General features: G+C 37.8%; 1 protein-coding gene across 3 annotated transcripts in view; it reads right to left on the reverse strand.

Annotated features, from left to right (window-relative positions):
• The window catches only part of Lrrc49 (leucine rich repeat containing 49), a 126,935-nt gene that overhangs the window by 108,811 nt on the left and 1,046 nt on the right, over window positions 1-17,078 (reverse strand). For 2 of the 3 annotated variants that reach the window (XM_005393637.2, XM_005393636.2), the window contains exons 3-6: window positions 14,120-14,207; window positions 9,636-9,833; window positions 9,199-9,301; window positions 5,619-5,822 (exon numbers count right to left, since the gene is read on the reverse strand). In XM_005393637.2, coding sequence (XP_005393694.1) covers window positions 5,619-5,822; window positions 9,199-9,301; window positions 9,636-9,833; window positions 14,120-14,207 — 593 coding nt within the window. The remainder of the gene's footprint in view (window positions 1-5,618; window positions 5,823-9,198; window positions 9,302-9,635; window positions 9,834-14,119; window positions 14,208-17,078) is intronic. The other variant, XM_005393639.2, reaches the window with a different exon arrangement.

Genomic DNA, 17,078 nt, shown 5'->3' on the forward strand with positions numbered 1-17,078 from the left:
TTACTTATATTGTATACTAGGCTTTGTGCATACTTTCTGCATACTCTCTACCACTGAACTATCCCTAGTACTATCTCAGTTCTATCTATCTATCTATATATCCATCTGTCTATCTATCTTTCTATCTATCTATCTGTCTATGAATGGGACAGGGTCTCACTAAGTTGCCCAGGCTGTCACAGAACTTTTGATCCCCCTGCCTCAGCCTCTCAAATACTGAGATTACAGGCATAAATCACCTTGCTGGCCACAAGGGCCTTCTTGCTGAATCTCTACCAATGGTGGCAAACCTTTTAGAGGTTTCAGTGATAACAAACAGCCAGCTGAGGCACGCATGCCATAGGGTTTCCACCACTGCACCTGGTAAGTTCATTTCTGTCTTAGGGTATTCACACTTATTATTTGTTCTGCCTTCATGTTTTTCTCCCCAAATCACATGGTTCACACTTTCACATTATTCAGGTCTTAGCTCAAGTGTCTTCTTAGAGATGATTCTACATGGAATACCTCTCTCTTGACCTCATTACTCTCTTCCTCTGCTTTAATGGATTTTCACAGCATTTATTATCACCTAAAATTATATTGTCTATGTGTTCACTTTTTTATTGTCTTTCTTGCCAAGCTGTGAGCTTCAAGAAAGCAGAAATTTTGACATGCTCTCTACTTGATCAGTCTGTGCCACCAAGTAGGCTCCTAATAGATATTTTAAAAATGAATGCACATACTGACTAGATGGATGAGCCTTATGTATCAGAGTATCTATAACAGGATTATTTATTACACTGAAAAATTGCACACCACCTAAGTGCTTTTTTTTTTTTTTGGAGACAAGGTCTTGCTTTGTAATTCAGGCTGGCCTCAAACTCATGGCAGTTTTCTTGTCTTAGCCTCCCAAGTGCTGGGATTACAGGCATGTACCACCATGCTCGGCTCTGACTTGCTAGCTTGTGAAAAGCCAAAACTTTTCTATAGAACACTCACATGCATGCGTGTGCACACACACGATGTACACATGCACATCAAACACAATGGCATGCTCTTGTAGCCCCAGCTACTCAAGAGGCTGAGGCAGAAGGATCAGTTGAACCCAGGGGTTTAGGACCAGCCTGAGAAATGCTTATGGCTTGTGTCTAGATGCCCCCCAAAAGCCCCACGCAGTCATAGATGGGGCTTTTCAGAGGTGGCTGGATCTAGAATGTGATGCTGGGATCAAGGGTGTGTGATTACTAAATTAATCCACTGATTGGTTTGGCATAGTTCTGAGTAGGATTAAGGGTGCCCCACCCTGGGTGTGAGTGCTACCCACTCTAAGGCCTGGTAGCCTGGCTAAAATATAAGGAGAAGAGGCCTAGGGTCATCACTTGTCACTCGCTTGCTGCTTGCTGCCTTCTCCCTGCCCTGCTTTGCCATGGACTATTTCTCCTTTGTGATGCCCCTCTGCCATGCCACACTGCCTTGGAACCAGCCAACTATGGACTAAACCCTCTACAAACTGTGAGTTAAACTTTTCCCTCTTAACTTTGGGTGTTGGGTATTTTGTCTCAGCAGCAAGAAAAGTAACTAAGACAGCAACACAGCAAGATTCTATCTCAAGAAAAAAAAATCCAGAATTTTTCCCTAAAATTCCCCCTCTTGTACACTCTAATGGTTAGGCTTACCTATTGTTTTTTTTGTTCCTATCTTCTGTAGCTACTCTACCTGCCCAACTGCTCCCAACTGCCAAAGTGGACTCTTGTAACAACAAAAAATACCATATAATTGTTACAGTTCCTATAGATCCTACTTTCCCACATTACAGCCTTCACAGGGAAAAGGGAACACACAATGGACAAAATCTCATGCAATCCACTCTTATCACTATATCTCTCAGTACTTATTTCTCTTGTCATTATTTATTGCCTCAAAGAACCATTTCTCCTTCCCTGAATGCTTCCTGAACCTGGATCACCTCTTGAAACTTTGGTAATATGCTAATAACCATGTAAACACAATGATATAATAAAACTCCATGAACTTCTGTCCTCACTTGACCTCAGCCTTTTTATATCATTGCCAAAAGAAGAATTATCTCACCATGCAACTCAACTCAATTTAGTTAAGAAAAATATTCATCACACCCAGATGTATCATCGGTAGTGGTTTTAGTTTTTCTCTCTCCCTTTCATGCATATCATATTCCCTATGACCACACCTGTCTCCCATCTCACACCAGGACATGGTAGAATGTTCTCTTTTCCTAGAAAATGCCCTACCTCTCTGAACTTTCCTCATTTCATCCAAACCATCAAAATTCTGCTGGACTCATAAGATCCACTAGCCTTCATGTAGAGCCAGGTGCTTAATACCATCATATCATTTACATCTCTTGGTAATAGCTAAACTAACAGCCAAAGCAGATGAGAACAAACAAAACTCTTAACAAAAGTTTTCCTAGATAAAGGTTTTACACTGACACCAATGTGACCTGAATGATTTTTTTTTTAAAGGTTTTCTTGCACAGAAACTTAAACACAAAAAACAGTGGGCTCACCCATCACCTCAGCAGCCACAGGCCTCTAGGACTATGTCATAGTCTATCCACAGTGGCCACATTCTGTTATCAAGACTAGGATAAAGACCCCTTCCAGCACCTATAAGAAGGGTTAGCATTTCAGGTGTCAGAGACAAATCCTGAGTAGAGAACTTAAGGAGTCAAAAGGAAGAGAACAGACAATCTCAGGTTCGGCTGACAGTTTTTGTATCCATAGTCCTGGGTGAACAGAAGAAGACAACGATCACTAGCCTGTGATCAGGAGGGCACTATAAAATCTGGACAGGATAAGCAGGGGAGAATAAAGAGGGAAAAATTGGGCAGCAAGAACATCAACAGCAAGTGGGACTGGGAGAATTTGGGTAAGGAGTCTTACCAGGGGTCTTCCGAGCTTTAGAGGAGAAATCTTTGTTGGGAGCTGCTTAGAGGCTTGAGGTTGGTTTGGCTTTCCACTGTCCTGGACTAAACGATGGGGCACTGCTTTGCAATGTGGGAGGGAGAGAGCTTTATGAACCCAATCACTGTGAGCAAGTGAGTCACCCAAGAGAAACACATGAGAAGACAAGGTGACAGAAGTGCATTCCCAGGCAGGTTTGCCCAATGCTTACTAAAGTACTGCCACAGAATAGCTCTGCTTCCTCAAAGCTCGCAGGCCCCTTGCTGTGACAGCTGGCCAGAGAGCTCTTGGCAGATGTGTTAGGGATCAGAGTCACATTTTATGGATCCTTCAGAAACACTCAATACTTCAGAACACTAACATTTCTTGACCAGCATTTACTTTCTTGAAGCAACATTTACTCTCTTTGTGTGAAACTAAACTACAACATTTAAAAATAAAAAGATGGAGAGGTAGACAGAAGAGTTAGCATTATTCTGCTTTTACTTCACCAAGATAAGGATATAATAGAAGGCATTATGTTTCTTACAGTTGGAAGAGACCTTAATTAAATACAGACAGCTAGACTACTGTCTCCTAGGTACAAAGTATCAAAACAAACATGTTACTTCTGAGAAGCCAGAGAGACTGAAAAGTAGATTCAGGAATAAAAAAATAAATGGAGTCATAATTTTAAATGGCTGGAACCAAGACCACCTCTGAGATGCTGTTTAAAACCAAAAAAAGAGATGAAAAGCTCTAAAAAATATCTTGACTCAAGGCATAAGAGGAAGACATAAAGCTAGTGGTACTAAAGAATAAATATAAACTAGACAAAGAAATCAATAACTGATGATCAGAGAGCAGGAACAAGATGTCTGGGACAGTAACAGGGACACCTAGAAGAGAAAGGCTTAAGTACATGACAAGTTAATTCCCTCCTCCCTTCGCTCAGGGAATGGCCATGAAGGAATGTGCTATGGTGTAGTTTGTAATACCTGCCTTGGCACAGTTCACCTGACCACTCCATTTCCACACTGATAAAAAGAGAGAGCTGGTCTCTGAGATCCCATTAAGCTCTAATACTCTATGACTCTATAATTTCCCTCCAAATTCTCTCAGCTCTGTAATGATCAATCTAACACTTGAGCTAATTGTGGGCAATGAACTACACTGATGGGAACTTTCAGAGTAACTGCAAAGGAAAAATAAGATTTCTAAATTCTGGGGCATGACCCTTGGAAAAGTATCTTTAATTATCACTGGGCAATAGGAATAAAGGGTGCCAAGTTAAGAACACAATATCCCAAAATATGGCACGTTGGCACACTGAATAATGTGGTTGGTCAGGGTTTTTTGTTCTGTTTTGTTTCCTGAGACAGGGTCTTGCTATGCAGTTTAGGCTGGCCTTGAACTCACTGTGTAGCCCAGGCTGGCCTTAAACTCATGGCGATCTTCCTGTCTCAACCTCCCAAGTACTGAATTACAAGCATGTGCCACCACCCCAAGTGGCATATTGAATAATTTTAAATGAAGAAAACTGAGAAACTGGAGAAGCAGAAAGGTCATTCTCTAACATTTTCCTGTCTTTCTTCCCTAAGGCAACAGGAAAAAATTTCTGACCTATCTTCCCGAAAGTGTGTCATAAAACCCTCAATCCAGATGAGTCCTGTTCTACAGCAGGAAAAAGGACTGCAGGCATGGAAATACCAAGGACAATCTGAACAAACAGGCCTTACTAAGTGTCCCTCCAGTTCATTGCCATTAGATCTATCCCTTCCTTTTGTCCAATAATACTTCTACGTGACTTTCCACTTCTCACTGAACTTAAAAATAAACAGTTTTCCCTATTTCTTGAGGGGTCTTCATTTCTGTGAACGACTTTACCATATACTAAATATTTATACTGAATGAACATGTTATGAAACATGTTCATTGAAATCAGTCTTTATAATCTGGGTGTCAGTTATGAACCGTGCAATGAATGAAGAAAAGATATTACTCATTTTTAAACTTTGTTAACACAGCTCCTCTTCGTAGCCATTGCAAAACCTAGTCAATAAAACAGAATGAAAAGGCAAAAATAAACCTCAAAGAAATGACCCAGCCATTGCGGTGCCACATTGTGTCACACAGCTGTATGCAAGGAACCGGAGAAGTACACATACAGGGTATAATACTGCACAGCCCTACTAAAGCTACCATCGGAAAAGAATCATTGATCTCACAACCACAAAGTAGCCACTGTGTACACTTGGTCAAACACCGAGAGTGGCAAGTGAAACACACAAGCCTAACGTGAATGCACATGCTTAAAATATGTCCTAAAAAAACATAAAGTTAAGGCCAAAGTTGGCCATGTAAGATATGCACTGGAAAGCAATATAAGTAAAATACTCAATAACTGTTATAGGGTTTGCCAGACTGCCAGGCTGAATCTCATAAAATAACTCATGAAATGAATCTTAATCCATTCAAATAATCTTTCAAGAATTTGCCTAAAAGTTCATATGATTTTATTTAATTCTGGGGCTGGGGATTTAGCTCAGTGGCACAGCGCCTGCCTGTCGTGCAAGGTCGTGAGTTCGATCCCAGGTACCAGGGAGGGGGGGAGATATTATTTAATTCTGAGTTGCCATCAAAACAGCGGAGGACTCTACATTAGTCCTTACGTATATTAGGCTAGAAACAAAACTGCTTTCCAAACAATACCTGTTTTTCCCCAACAGAAGCACACGGAGGGATCTCAGAGTAGAAAGCCCGCTAATTTCTTCAATCTGATTATCATACAAATCCAAAAATATTAACCTCTGCAGATTAGAAATATTTTGGATCCGAGTTATAAAATTGTGTTGAAAGTTCAACAAGCGAAGATGTTCTTCTCCATCGATGATAGGGCATACGGTCAGCTTTTGCCTAGAAAAATTTAACAAGTCAGTGCAATTCGGGTTCAGCAGCCTACCTCAACTTTCAAACAGTAGTAATGGTATCTTTGTGCTCCTCTGTTTTGAGAAGTAAGTGATACATTAGACCACTTCCAACTCCCATGTACTATGTGACCTGTATTACATTTTATATCACGCATAAAAGGATAATAGTCTTTGACAAGGGGAATCATTAAAATTAGATCCAATCCCTTGTTATATTAAGTAAATCTCCAATGTCAATTGTTTCAATGATATTGACTTAACATCAGAAGACTTTAAATGTAATTGTTTTCTGTAGTAAAGCTTTAGATGATCCAAAGAACCATATCATATAACCAGAGAAGTGCCTTCGGCATCAGTGCATTGATGTAAAAGACTGACAGGCAACCAGGTCATCAGAGCAAAAACTATATAAAAGTATCTCCTTTAGAATCACAAGCTCATGAGTTAGAAGAGGTGTTCACAACTGCAAGAAATTCAGCTATCTATAGTTCACTTTGATGAAATGAAAAATTGCATGTTAAGTCCCATAATGGTAAGGTAGCCCTAATAAAACATTTCCTCAGAAGCTTAGGTGTCAGGTGGACATGTTCAGCACTAACTTTGAACTCTTAGGGTATTTAGAGTGCTCCAGGGGAGGATGAAACATTAGTAATGTATATTTTCAGCTGCACTTAAAACAGTAAGCCTCTTGTAAGCAAAGGTTACATCACATGTGAAGTAAAAAAGTAAAGGCCCTGTAAGTACATTCTACCAGTATGATAATAGTGCCAGAGAGGAAGTACTGAGTGCTGCTATTCTGAGAGGTTCATAGGAGTCTTCAAGGAAAATACATCTCTGTGTGTGGACAACTCTAACAGAGAAGCTTATTAGAAATATTTCCTGTCAGTAAAAAACAAGTTAATGTATAAGCTTTACAGAAAATAAATCAGGGCTCCAAGCACAAGTCAAACCATGAGAGTGATCAGAATTCTCCTAAAAAAATTATTAGCAAAAAAAAATAAATGAATGTTAATGGTTGATGAAAATATAATGTTTAAAAAATCAACTAAAGAAATTGGTTTAAAATAAATGTTTAAAATATTAGATGATAGTTTAATGCTCCTAACAAATAGGTAATACTTAGAATTCATTCCATTCACTAAATTATATGCTTATAATGGATACTTCCAGTATCCTCAACTCCCAGAACATCCCAACCTCAACTCCTAGAACTGCCAGGGTCTAGCTCTTCCAAGCCTTCCTTCTCAAGCTCGCATCTACTCTTGACATCTCCCACCACCACCATACTGGCTAAGAAGCCACACAGGGTGGCAGAAATCACCGCTGTTACCCACGGGCGCTCAAAGATTCCTAAATTACTCCCATGCTGCCAGCCCACCCAACTTCCTTGACTGCACATCCTGGTCCTGGTTAAATTGTGCCCAAGCTTACAGCATCTTTGTGGTACAGCTTTTTCACACAGGCTTCTGAAGTCAGTCTCCTCTGTCCTGTCTTTTTTGATAAGCAAGTCTCCACCTGATCAATGTTTGTGTCACCTGCCCAGGGGCCCATGTTGCTAAGGATCATCTTTGCAACTACCAGTCACCCCAAACTACAACTTAGAATCCCCAAACCCATCAGTCCTGCAATACTGTTCTGATGTATAATTTTGCCTGCAAAACACCACGTCAGACCTCTGAGGACTTTTTCCCAACTACATACGTGGACTCTTACAACTTATTGTTGGGTGTGCAGTGCTAAGCCAAAGCTATGTACAGCAGAGGTGTTTTCTCTGGTGGTTATACTACCAGGTCAGGGGGTGGATCCTGCCTCTGCCATTCTATCCTGGATAACTTCTTAGATATAAAGTTGGGAATCAGTCCTAAATATAGTCATTCATTCACAATTTTTTTTATCAAGAGCTTATTCTGTACCATGCTCTGTTCTAGGTGCCAGGTATACTGAACTGAGCAAAAATCCCAGTGTTCATGGAGCATAGGGTCTAGCAGGAGACACACAACTATAAGTAAATATTTAATATGTTAGAGGATGGTAGGTACTAAGAAGAAGAATAAAGCAGAGAAGGGGGCTGAGGAGTGTCAGGGTGAAAGGAGATATACTTTTGGAGGTGGCCAGAGAAAGTCATCCCTGAGATGATGGCACCCAAGTAAAGACTTGAAGGGGTTAGGGGCTGAGCCCACAGAGACTGGGGGAGCTGTGTCCCTGGGAAAGGGAGCAGCAGATACAAAAGCCCTGGGGTATAGGTATGCATGGTATACTGAGGAACAGCCAGGAGGTGGGAGTGGCTGAGGCAGACTGAGAGGAAGAATGCACAGGAAGAGAAAAGGCCAGGGAAGCAACAGGGAACTAGACTGGGGGCCCAAGGAGCCCATATAAGGACCACATTGTAAGCATTTTCTCATCAGTGGCACTGCTGTTGTTTGGATAAGTGTCCCCTCAAAGGCCCATGTGTTAAAGACTTGGTCCCCAGCTTAAGGAGCTATTGAGAGGTGGTGGAGCCCACGGGCAGTGGGGGTCTTAGTGGGAGACCTTAGGTCTTTGGGAGTGTGTCCTTGGAAGGGATACTAAGACCCCATCTTCTTCCTGTTTCTCTCTCTTTTGCTTCTTGGCCTCCAGAAGGCAATAGCTTGTACTACCATGTACTCCCACCACAACATGCTGCCTTGCCACAGGGCCAAAAGCAGTGGAACCAACTGATTACAGACTGAAAACTTCTGAACCGTCAGCCAAAATACACATCCTCCCTTTAAGCTGTTTGTCTCAGGCATCTTGTTACAGTAATGCAAAGCTAACATGGTCATATTTTAAAGTTGCCATAGTATGGTTTCTCTCATATGAGAGATTCAAAGTATAAATGAAATATAGAGCAAAATAAAAGACAGATGAAGGGAAACAGAAAAATATATCTTTTGCAAATAGAAAGGGGGAGGGGAAGGGACATGGAAAGAACTAGGATATGTAGTGACATGTACCATACAGAGGATGTAATCAGTATATGTCTAAAGATGGGGAAGGGAAGAGAAAGGGAAAAGGATTAAAAAGAAGAGCTGTTAAGTTTATGTACCTACTCTCCCCTAAGGTGAATGTAAACATTACATACTGCAAGCATGTACTAATAAAATAAAATAAAATAAAATAGCTATTATACTGAGATATAGTCAAGTCCTTTCACATGTAAGTATAAAATTCCTCATCATACCTCTGAAAGGATCAACAGAACTATGGTAAAAGTGATTATATTTAAGCCAGAGAACTGGATAGCTGGGGAATAAGAGCAAGGAAGGAGGGAAATTCACATCTTTCAAATCTTACACCATGTCTATGTGTAACATAGTCAAAAAAAGAAAAGAAATTGTCCTCACCTTTCTAGGGTCAACCTGTCTGAGTAAAGAATTTTCTCTTCAGAAGAACGCTGAAGAATAGGAAATGATGGCATTGATGAGCTCACCAAATTAATATGATCACCTATTGAAAAGGACATACAAATTATTTGATTCAGACAAATGTTTGAAATCTCAAAATTATAAAATCACCTTATATTTGGGCAACACTGGTACCTATAAATATCTTTCTTAGGAGTTCCCAGAGCTTTCTATATTTGAAATTAGTTATTAAATTTGGGGTTGCTTCTTTCCTTCTCGAACCTAGACTATGTGTTCTTTGTATGCCAAATCTTTCCCTTGCCTTACAAATGAGTTGAAAATATACAACTACTCTAGTGCTACCTTCATCCCTTGATAATCCTGACTTCTAAGAGTAAATTTTAACTCTTATAACTGAGATGATAGTCCCTCATTACCAGATATATTTGGGCCAGCACTATGACAGCCCTGCCGGATTCTGGACTTGGAAGGTGTCTGAATGGAAGAATCTCCAAATGCTGATAAGGAGCTTGTGGCAGCTTTCATTTCCAGCCCATATAGTTCTGTCAGGTTTGTTGTGGATGAGATGCATGATGATTTATTACGAGGCGAAGGGCTTATTACTCTTCCATCTCCTTCAAAATATCAAAAAGTTTATCACAAAGCTACATAATACATGACTTTTCTATAGGAAATATATAGAAAGTAGTTTTGGATAATAGATGTAAACCTCACGCCATCACTTTTTCTCTATGTGTTTAGCTACTACTAGTAGAAAATACTGCAAAGATACTATTAGTAGAGAATATTGAAAAGTGGATGTCAATAAATCTATTGCACTCATAGGGTGTCTATATGACAGCCTCATGGGGTTTATAAGCTCTTGAATACATGATGTCCTTGACAGAAAGAAGCTTTGGATCTAGTTGGCAAATGTATATGGAATTAATTAAAAAGAACAATATGTACAAAATGCAGAATAAAAAAGAATTATATATTTGCATAAAAGTACGGTGGGACTACCTTCTTAATGAAGATGGTTATAGATGAATTAGGGGAGAGGCATATACTAAAATACACTTTGAATTACTAGAAGAATGTAGAAAAGTCAAGAAGAAATGGTAAAAAGCTCCAGAAAATGAGGTGAGATTTGAATAACAGGTCAAAGGTGACAATTTGAATAACAGATGAAATCTTCCATTTCCCTCTATAAAGAGAAAATTTACTGAAAGCAGCAACTGATGTCAAAGTCGCTGAAGGGAGAAATAAGCAATCAAGTAGAACACAAAGCTACTAGAGAATTCCGTCACTTAAATGAACCAATACACTGAAAAGAAGAAAACCAAATCTAGGAAGCTAACATGCTCGGCAGGAGGCCATCAGACAATATGCTAACAATTTAACATGAAGTTCCCCACAGATTAAAAAGATTAAAAAGTGTAAAGGAATGAGATTTGCTAGCTTCTTCAGGTCTGCAAGGCCTGAACCAAAGTATCTCACACCTAGCTTAATCAGTGCTTACATTCTGCTTTTGTGAACAGCACAGACTATCAAGACAACTAATAATGATGGTCTAGAATTGACACCATGTTCCCAGTAAAGTGATCCTATGGAGCGACCACCTGCTAGCAGGATACCCAGCAACCACAATTCAGTAAATGGATTTGGAGTGAAAAGTCAGTTGGTAAAAACAGTCAAACAAAAAGTCTAAGGATTAACTACACTATACACATTAACAGAGTCAACATAACTGGTCAGCTAAAGATGATAAAGGGAAAGCTCAAAACAATAGATAACTTCAATTTCTCTTATTAACATTAGAGTCAGATTTTTAAAATTATTATTATTATTATTATTATTATTATCATTATTATTTGGTCTTTTTGAGGCAAGGTCTTGCTATGCAGTTCCGGGTGGCCTTGAGCTCACTTTGTAGCCCAGGCTGATCTTGAACTTGTAACAATTCTCCTGCTTCATCCTCCTGAGTGCTAGAATTACAGGCATGTGCCACCACGCCTAGCTTTTCAAATTATTTTGTTAAGACTTCAAGCTAATTAATACTCAATTTAAGAGCAGGCTTAAACTTTAAAAGACTTGGGATATAGAGGCAAAAAAATCAAAGAACAGCTTGCATTCACACCAGTGAAGAAACACATTTTATGCTTACTTTTCAGCTCCTATTATATATAGAAGTCATAATCACTACCAGCATGATGAGCTCACTCTGTGTGAGCTACACCTTACAATAAATAGCAAGAGACAAAAATGATTCGATTAAAAAGGACTTAAAATCCACACATGAGATCCTCTAACTAACTGGGGACAAGGAGACTCTTTAGTTAAAACATCCACTTATATATGTTGGTTAATAAAGACACATATATAAACTATACCACTATATTTCAAAATTTTACTTGAAACATTTCCTCTGTTATTGTTGATTTCTTATATCACTATTTAACTTACCAGATACATAGTCCTTGTCTTTCTAATTAAATTTATAAGCTTTTTGAAAGATGGACCTCATTTTACATTCCTTATATTCTTGGTAGAATCTAAATTCAGTAGACAACCAAGTAGATAAATCAATTGTTTTTCCAGCTTACTAGGGCACATTTTGTGTGTGTGTGTGTGTGTGTTATTTCTATTAAAAAGAAAATCAGAAATTATTACATTTTAGTATAAAGTGCTAAATGATTTATTTGGTAAGTAGGATCTCAAGAGTGTTAAGAGGCATAATGGTCTGCAATTGTTAAGAATGTTCCCTGCATTGTAGTCTAGATATATGGGTGGATGGATGAGTGGATGGATACATAAATGTGTACACAGTCAAATAGGGGGTTGGCTGTATGGTGCAGTGGTATATGTGTGGCCACTTGGCCTTATCTTGGAGATTGTTTGATGACCAAAATCCTGATCTTACATTTTCTAGTGATTTACTGTAATCTTAGGAGCCAAGAGTTGCTTCTTCCCCTCCACCCAGTATTTTAAAATTCTTATCTAGGGAATTTAATCAATTAAGGTTAGATTAACTGAGATTTTATTATATAGTATTTTCTGGAATAATTGGCTCTTACAAAATTTCAGGGATACAAGGGTTAACTCTTAAGAAAAAGAAAAAAAAAAGGCCTAAAAGAAATAACAGATCAAGTTTTAGACTTTAATAAGTGTAAATAAAAGATCAGATTGATGGGTTGTGATATGCTCGATTAATTTTGAAAGCTATGAAATTATTTATAATGGTTGGGTATCAGAGTGTATCAGAGTGCAGGTTATTGGATAGAAGTCCCCAAACTTTTCCCAATAAAATGATACTTAGACTTTTTCCAAAGTTTTGTGCCCTTGGAGATAGAACACTGAGTACACAAACTGAGCTAAGTTGTAAGCTGTGTGGCCTTCTTTGCATGAAGCAGCTAAAACTATGGAGAAGTCACACTGCCAAGTATGCAGTTAGGACATAGTAAATGAATACCCTGTCCTATCCTATCCTATCCTATCCTATCCTATCCTATCCTATCCTATCCTATCCTATCCTATCCTATCCTATCCTATCCAGAGATTTTGAATAAAACCTTTGGAGGAAAAACCAAACAGGTTTATTCTTCCCTAAATTTATTTTTAATTTATCTAGTGTGGTTCATTATTGACATATAAAGCTGTATTCATCTAAGATTCACAAAATCAATACATCCGTACTATTGCCTCATTAGCATATATCTAGAAATACTTAACCACTTAAATAAATTTACCTAGCCAACCATCCACAAATCTGTATGCTAATGCTCTACTCTAACTCAAGGAAAGCTGGGGTAAAGTATTTAAGCCTGATTCATGATTTAAAGGAGAAAAATAAAATCTATTATTTAAATTGTGAGGGTAATTGACACTGCAAGCATTAAAAAATAATCCCTCGTAGGGAATTTCCCTGTTTACATCTATAGCTCTGTGCCCTAAAACAGTGCTGAGCACACAGCACACATCCTATAAATACATACTGAACTCAATAAAGAAGGCAAGACAATGCTTCCTGCACTATGGAACGGCCCGGCAAATAGCCAAGGTAAGAGTGTAAGATATAGGGAAGAGAAAAGACGGCCTCAAGAAGAAGGCCCAGAAGTACCAAACAAAAAGACAGTGTTAATCAATATTCAGAAGCACCTCATGTTCCCACGGTGATGTGATGTACAGTGTATCATTCCTTTTACACAGACTCCTAGGAGGTAGAGGCAGTGCTGTATATAAGAATTCTGTAGTGTGTAACACTAGCATATCACAGATAGTGAATGACCAAGATTCAAGTGTGCATAGAGGAATTTTTCCTTGATGTAAAAAATATATTTCAGAAATATAACCAGCTCCTATGGGGCAGTATTTTTCGAAGGATGGTCCACAGACTACATCTACAAGAACCACTTGTGGCACTATTAAAATGCACAATTCTAAATCCTAGTCCAGCCCTGCAATGTCAGAATGGGGAAGCTGGAGGGTGAGCTTGAAGAATCTGCATTCTTAACAAAAACCCAAGTGATACCTACAATTGTTTAAGGCTTTTGATACCTGTAGTCATATGTGCTAGTAAGGAAAAAGATGGTTTCTTTCTTATTCTTGACTTTCAATTTTTTCCACCGTTTCCTTACTTCCTAAATATTTACGTCCCTATACTGTCTCACTAATTAGCCATTTCCCAAATTCTAATATAATATTTGGAATACTCTTTTCCCGTTCTCTAATGTAACCTGCCTTCCACCTAAAATCTACTATATGTATGAAACCATTTCTGACCTAAACAGATACCAAACTAATTTGGTAATCAATGAACCATTTCTAAATCCAGTTTATTTAGATTAAGTAACTGAGCACTATTAAACAATTAATATTCAGAGATGATGAACTATGTCAGATCTCTACTCACTGATATTACCTTGCCTACTTGAGTAGTTTCTTTCAAGGTCATGTTGTAAGAGTCTACCAGGAAATGATGGTGAATCTCTGTTAAATTTGAATTCAACCTGAAAAATATTATTTTAAAAAATTAGAGAATAATTTAGCAGTAAATAATGAAAATAAATATAACAAATAATAATTGAGAACATGCCACCACGTGGATGAATCTTGAAAACATCATTTTAAATGAAAGAAGTCAAGCATAAGGACCACATATCATATGTCTCCATTGATATGAAGTACCTTCAATAGGAAAACCCATAAGGATGGGAAGCCTATCTGTGGCTTCCTGGTATTTGGGGTAAGGGAAGGATAGGGAGCAATGGCTTAATGGATGTGACATTCTGTTTGGAGCGCCTAGATAGAAATGATGTTCACGCAACATCATGAATGTACATAATGCCATTGAGTTGTATACATTAGAATGGCTTAAGTTGGAAAAATTTTATATGTATTTTACCACACATAAGATGAAAGTCAATTACATGAAATCAGGTGAAAACACACATTAATCTAAGACACTTCCAGTCAACCTCTCCACATCACCACCATAAATACAATGATTAAAAGAATCATTTTCTCAGTCATTTGCTCAACACATACAAAGAAAATCAGGTTGGGAAAAAATCATTATGGTTTGATCATTAGAATTCTATTAAATGTCCAATTAAAACATAATTATAACTATAACATACTAAGTTGTATCCTTAAACCTTCAAAGAAGGACTCTCAGAAAACTGATTTTAAATAATTATCCGGTAGGACTAAGAAAAACAAAATCAAAACAAGATGATTACCCACAATTTTGTTTGACCTATTTTTCATGCCTATATCTTGTAATCTACTTTGAAGATAATAATACACAATGCATTAACCATGGTTACTCTCCTATTATCTTGTTTTGAAATTTCGTATCATCATTTGTCTTCTTTTTTCTCTTTAAAATAAAAAATTAAAATAATTGCCACACCAAAAAAAGATTATGATGCAGAGTATATTAACTATTATTATTCTCTTATTATGGTATTTTAGGGTTTTTTTTTTGTGTGTGTGTGTGTCTTCTTGAGACAGGGTCTCCCTATGCAGTTCAGGCTGACCTTCAGCTCACTTTGTAACACAGGCTGGCCTCAAACTTGCAACAATCCTCTTGCCTCAGCCTCCTGAGTGCTGGGATTACAGGTATGCCACCCAGCTATTATTTTAAAGTTTCAAAATTTTCTTTATAAAGTAAAAAGTCAGAAAAAATAAAAATAAAATACAGAGCTGAACAATGTGAAAAATTCTACCTTTACCAGAAACTAAGTACCTACAAAATGTGGCCCAGGACAGCATGTGTACTGAAAAAATTGTATTGGAAATTACAATGGAATACTACTGTGCCATAAATAAAAATAAACTTGAGGCTTTTTTAGATAAATGGATGCACCTTGAGACCACAATCCTAAGTGAAATAAATCACACACAAGTTTAAATATTGCATTGTTCCTTCCATGTCAGAAACCCAAAGTATAAATAAGGAGCAAAATAGAGGGCAGAAATTAGGAAGTAGGATGAACTCGGGGAAGTTCAAGTGGGAAGGGGAACAAGAGATGAGGAAGAGGGGAGGGAAAGAGGAGAAAGGGATTTAAAGAAAAAGATTAAAGGAAAAGTGGAAATAGAGTTTTTGCAAATGGGGAGGAGAAGGGTTGGAAGGAGAAGAGAAGGGGAAAAGAAAGAATTAAGAGGTGTTATTCACATGTACAAATCCTTCATGAGTAATGTGATCACTATGTTCTGCAAACATGTATTAATAAATATATATATAAAGATTATCCACAAAAAATCTTTAAGTGCTTATTTTAAAAGAATCATTATGCCTCTCCTTCATCCATAGTTTAAGCACAACTTTAGCATTTTCGTTATACTCTTATAATCTGTATGAGGTAACAGTATTTTCCCTGAACATAAGCCCAGAGAAAGAAAGTAGAACAGGACTGGATATGATTTGGATGAAACAGAAAAATTCCTAGAAATATTATAATGGTAGAAATAGGATTTGTCCAGTGAAAATTAGGACATATCTGGAGGGGACTCCATTATGCCCAATTATAATAAGGAATATTTTTCAATTAATCTAGCTAAGTGATGTTTACTAGAAATGATCAAATGGTCTGTATTCCAAGTGTCCACTTTTATACATACATATAATTACAGTGTAATCAGCTGCTACCTGCTTGACCAATAGCCCTTCCACTCACCATCCTTATTACGTTTTTCATGTTTTTACCTTAAACTCTGCTCTTTACTTTAGCATTCCTCCAGGGACTTATATTTAACATTTTCATAAATAACTGAAGTGTGATAGTTGGAAGTCTCCAGTTTTGCCAAAGGAGGAAACACTGTGTTGTGTCCTGAGACGTAGTTATATAAGTGTTTGGTGAGTACGTTTGCATGCTGAATTGAGACAAGAGAGTAAGAAAAACATTTGTCTCAAAATCTCAAAAACAAATAAAAAGCCAAGAATTCTGGAAATGCCAGAGATGTCATGGGAAAAAAGAATCTTGCGTTCATCACATGGAAGCACTCTGAATAATATTAAACCTAAAATCTTTCCACTGCTAACCTAGTTTTTCTTCCTTGCTTTTAAATGGAATGTGTAGTCATACACTCCCAAATGTCTATATTTTATCTGTCCTAAGATACCATCAGTAGTAAGCCCCATTAAACTTTGATCATGCCACCAATTCTAAGAAGGATTTTCATTTCAAAAATACTTAAATGCCAAAAACCTTCCCTCTTGTAAGCAATGAAATGACATTGTTTTAAAGAGAGCTAATTTTGACTTTAGGCAGGCAGCAAATAAAAATCAGCTTTACACCGGAGAGCAAAGTAAGTATACTCAGAGTTTCCAGTTCAGAATCTACTCCTTAAATCATGTTATTTGTGTAGAATTTATA

Source organism: Chinchilla lanigera, unplaced genomic scaffold (genome assembly GCF_000276665.1).
Source record: "Chinchilla lanigera isolate Chin_1 unplaced genomic scaffold, ChiLan1.0 scaffold00049, whole genome shotgun sequence".
In the NCBI taxonomy this organism is placed as follows: domain Eukaryota; kingdom Metazoa; phylum Chordata; class Mammalia; order Rodentia; family Chinchillidae; genus Chinchilla; species Chinchilla lanigera.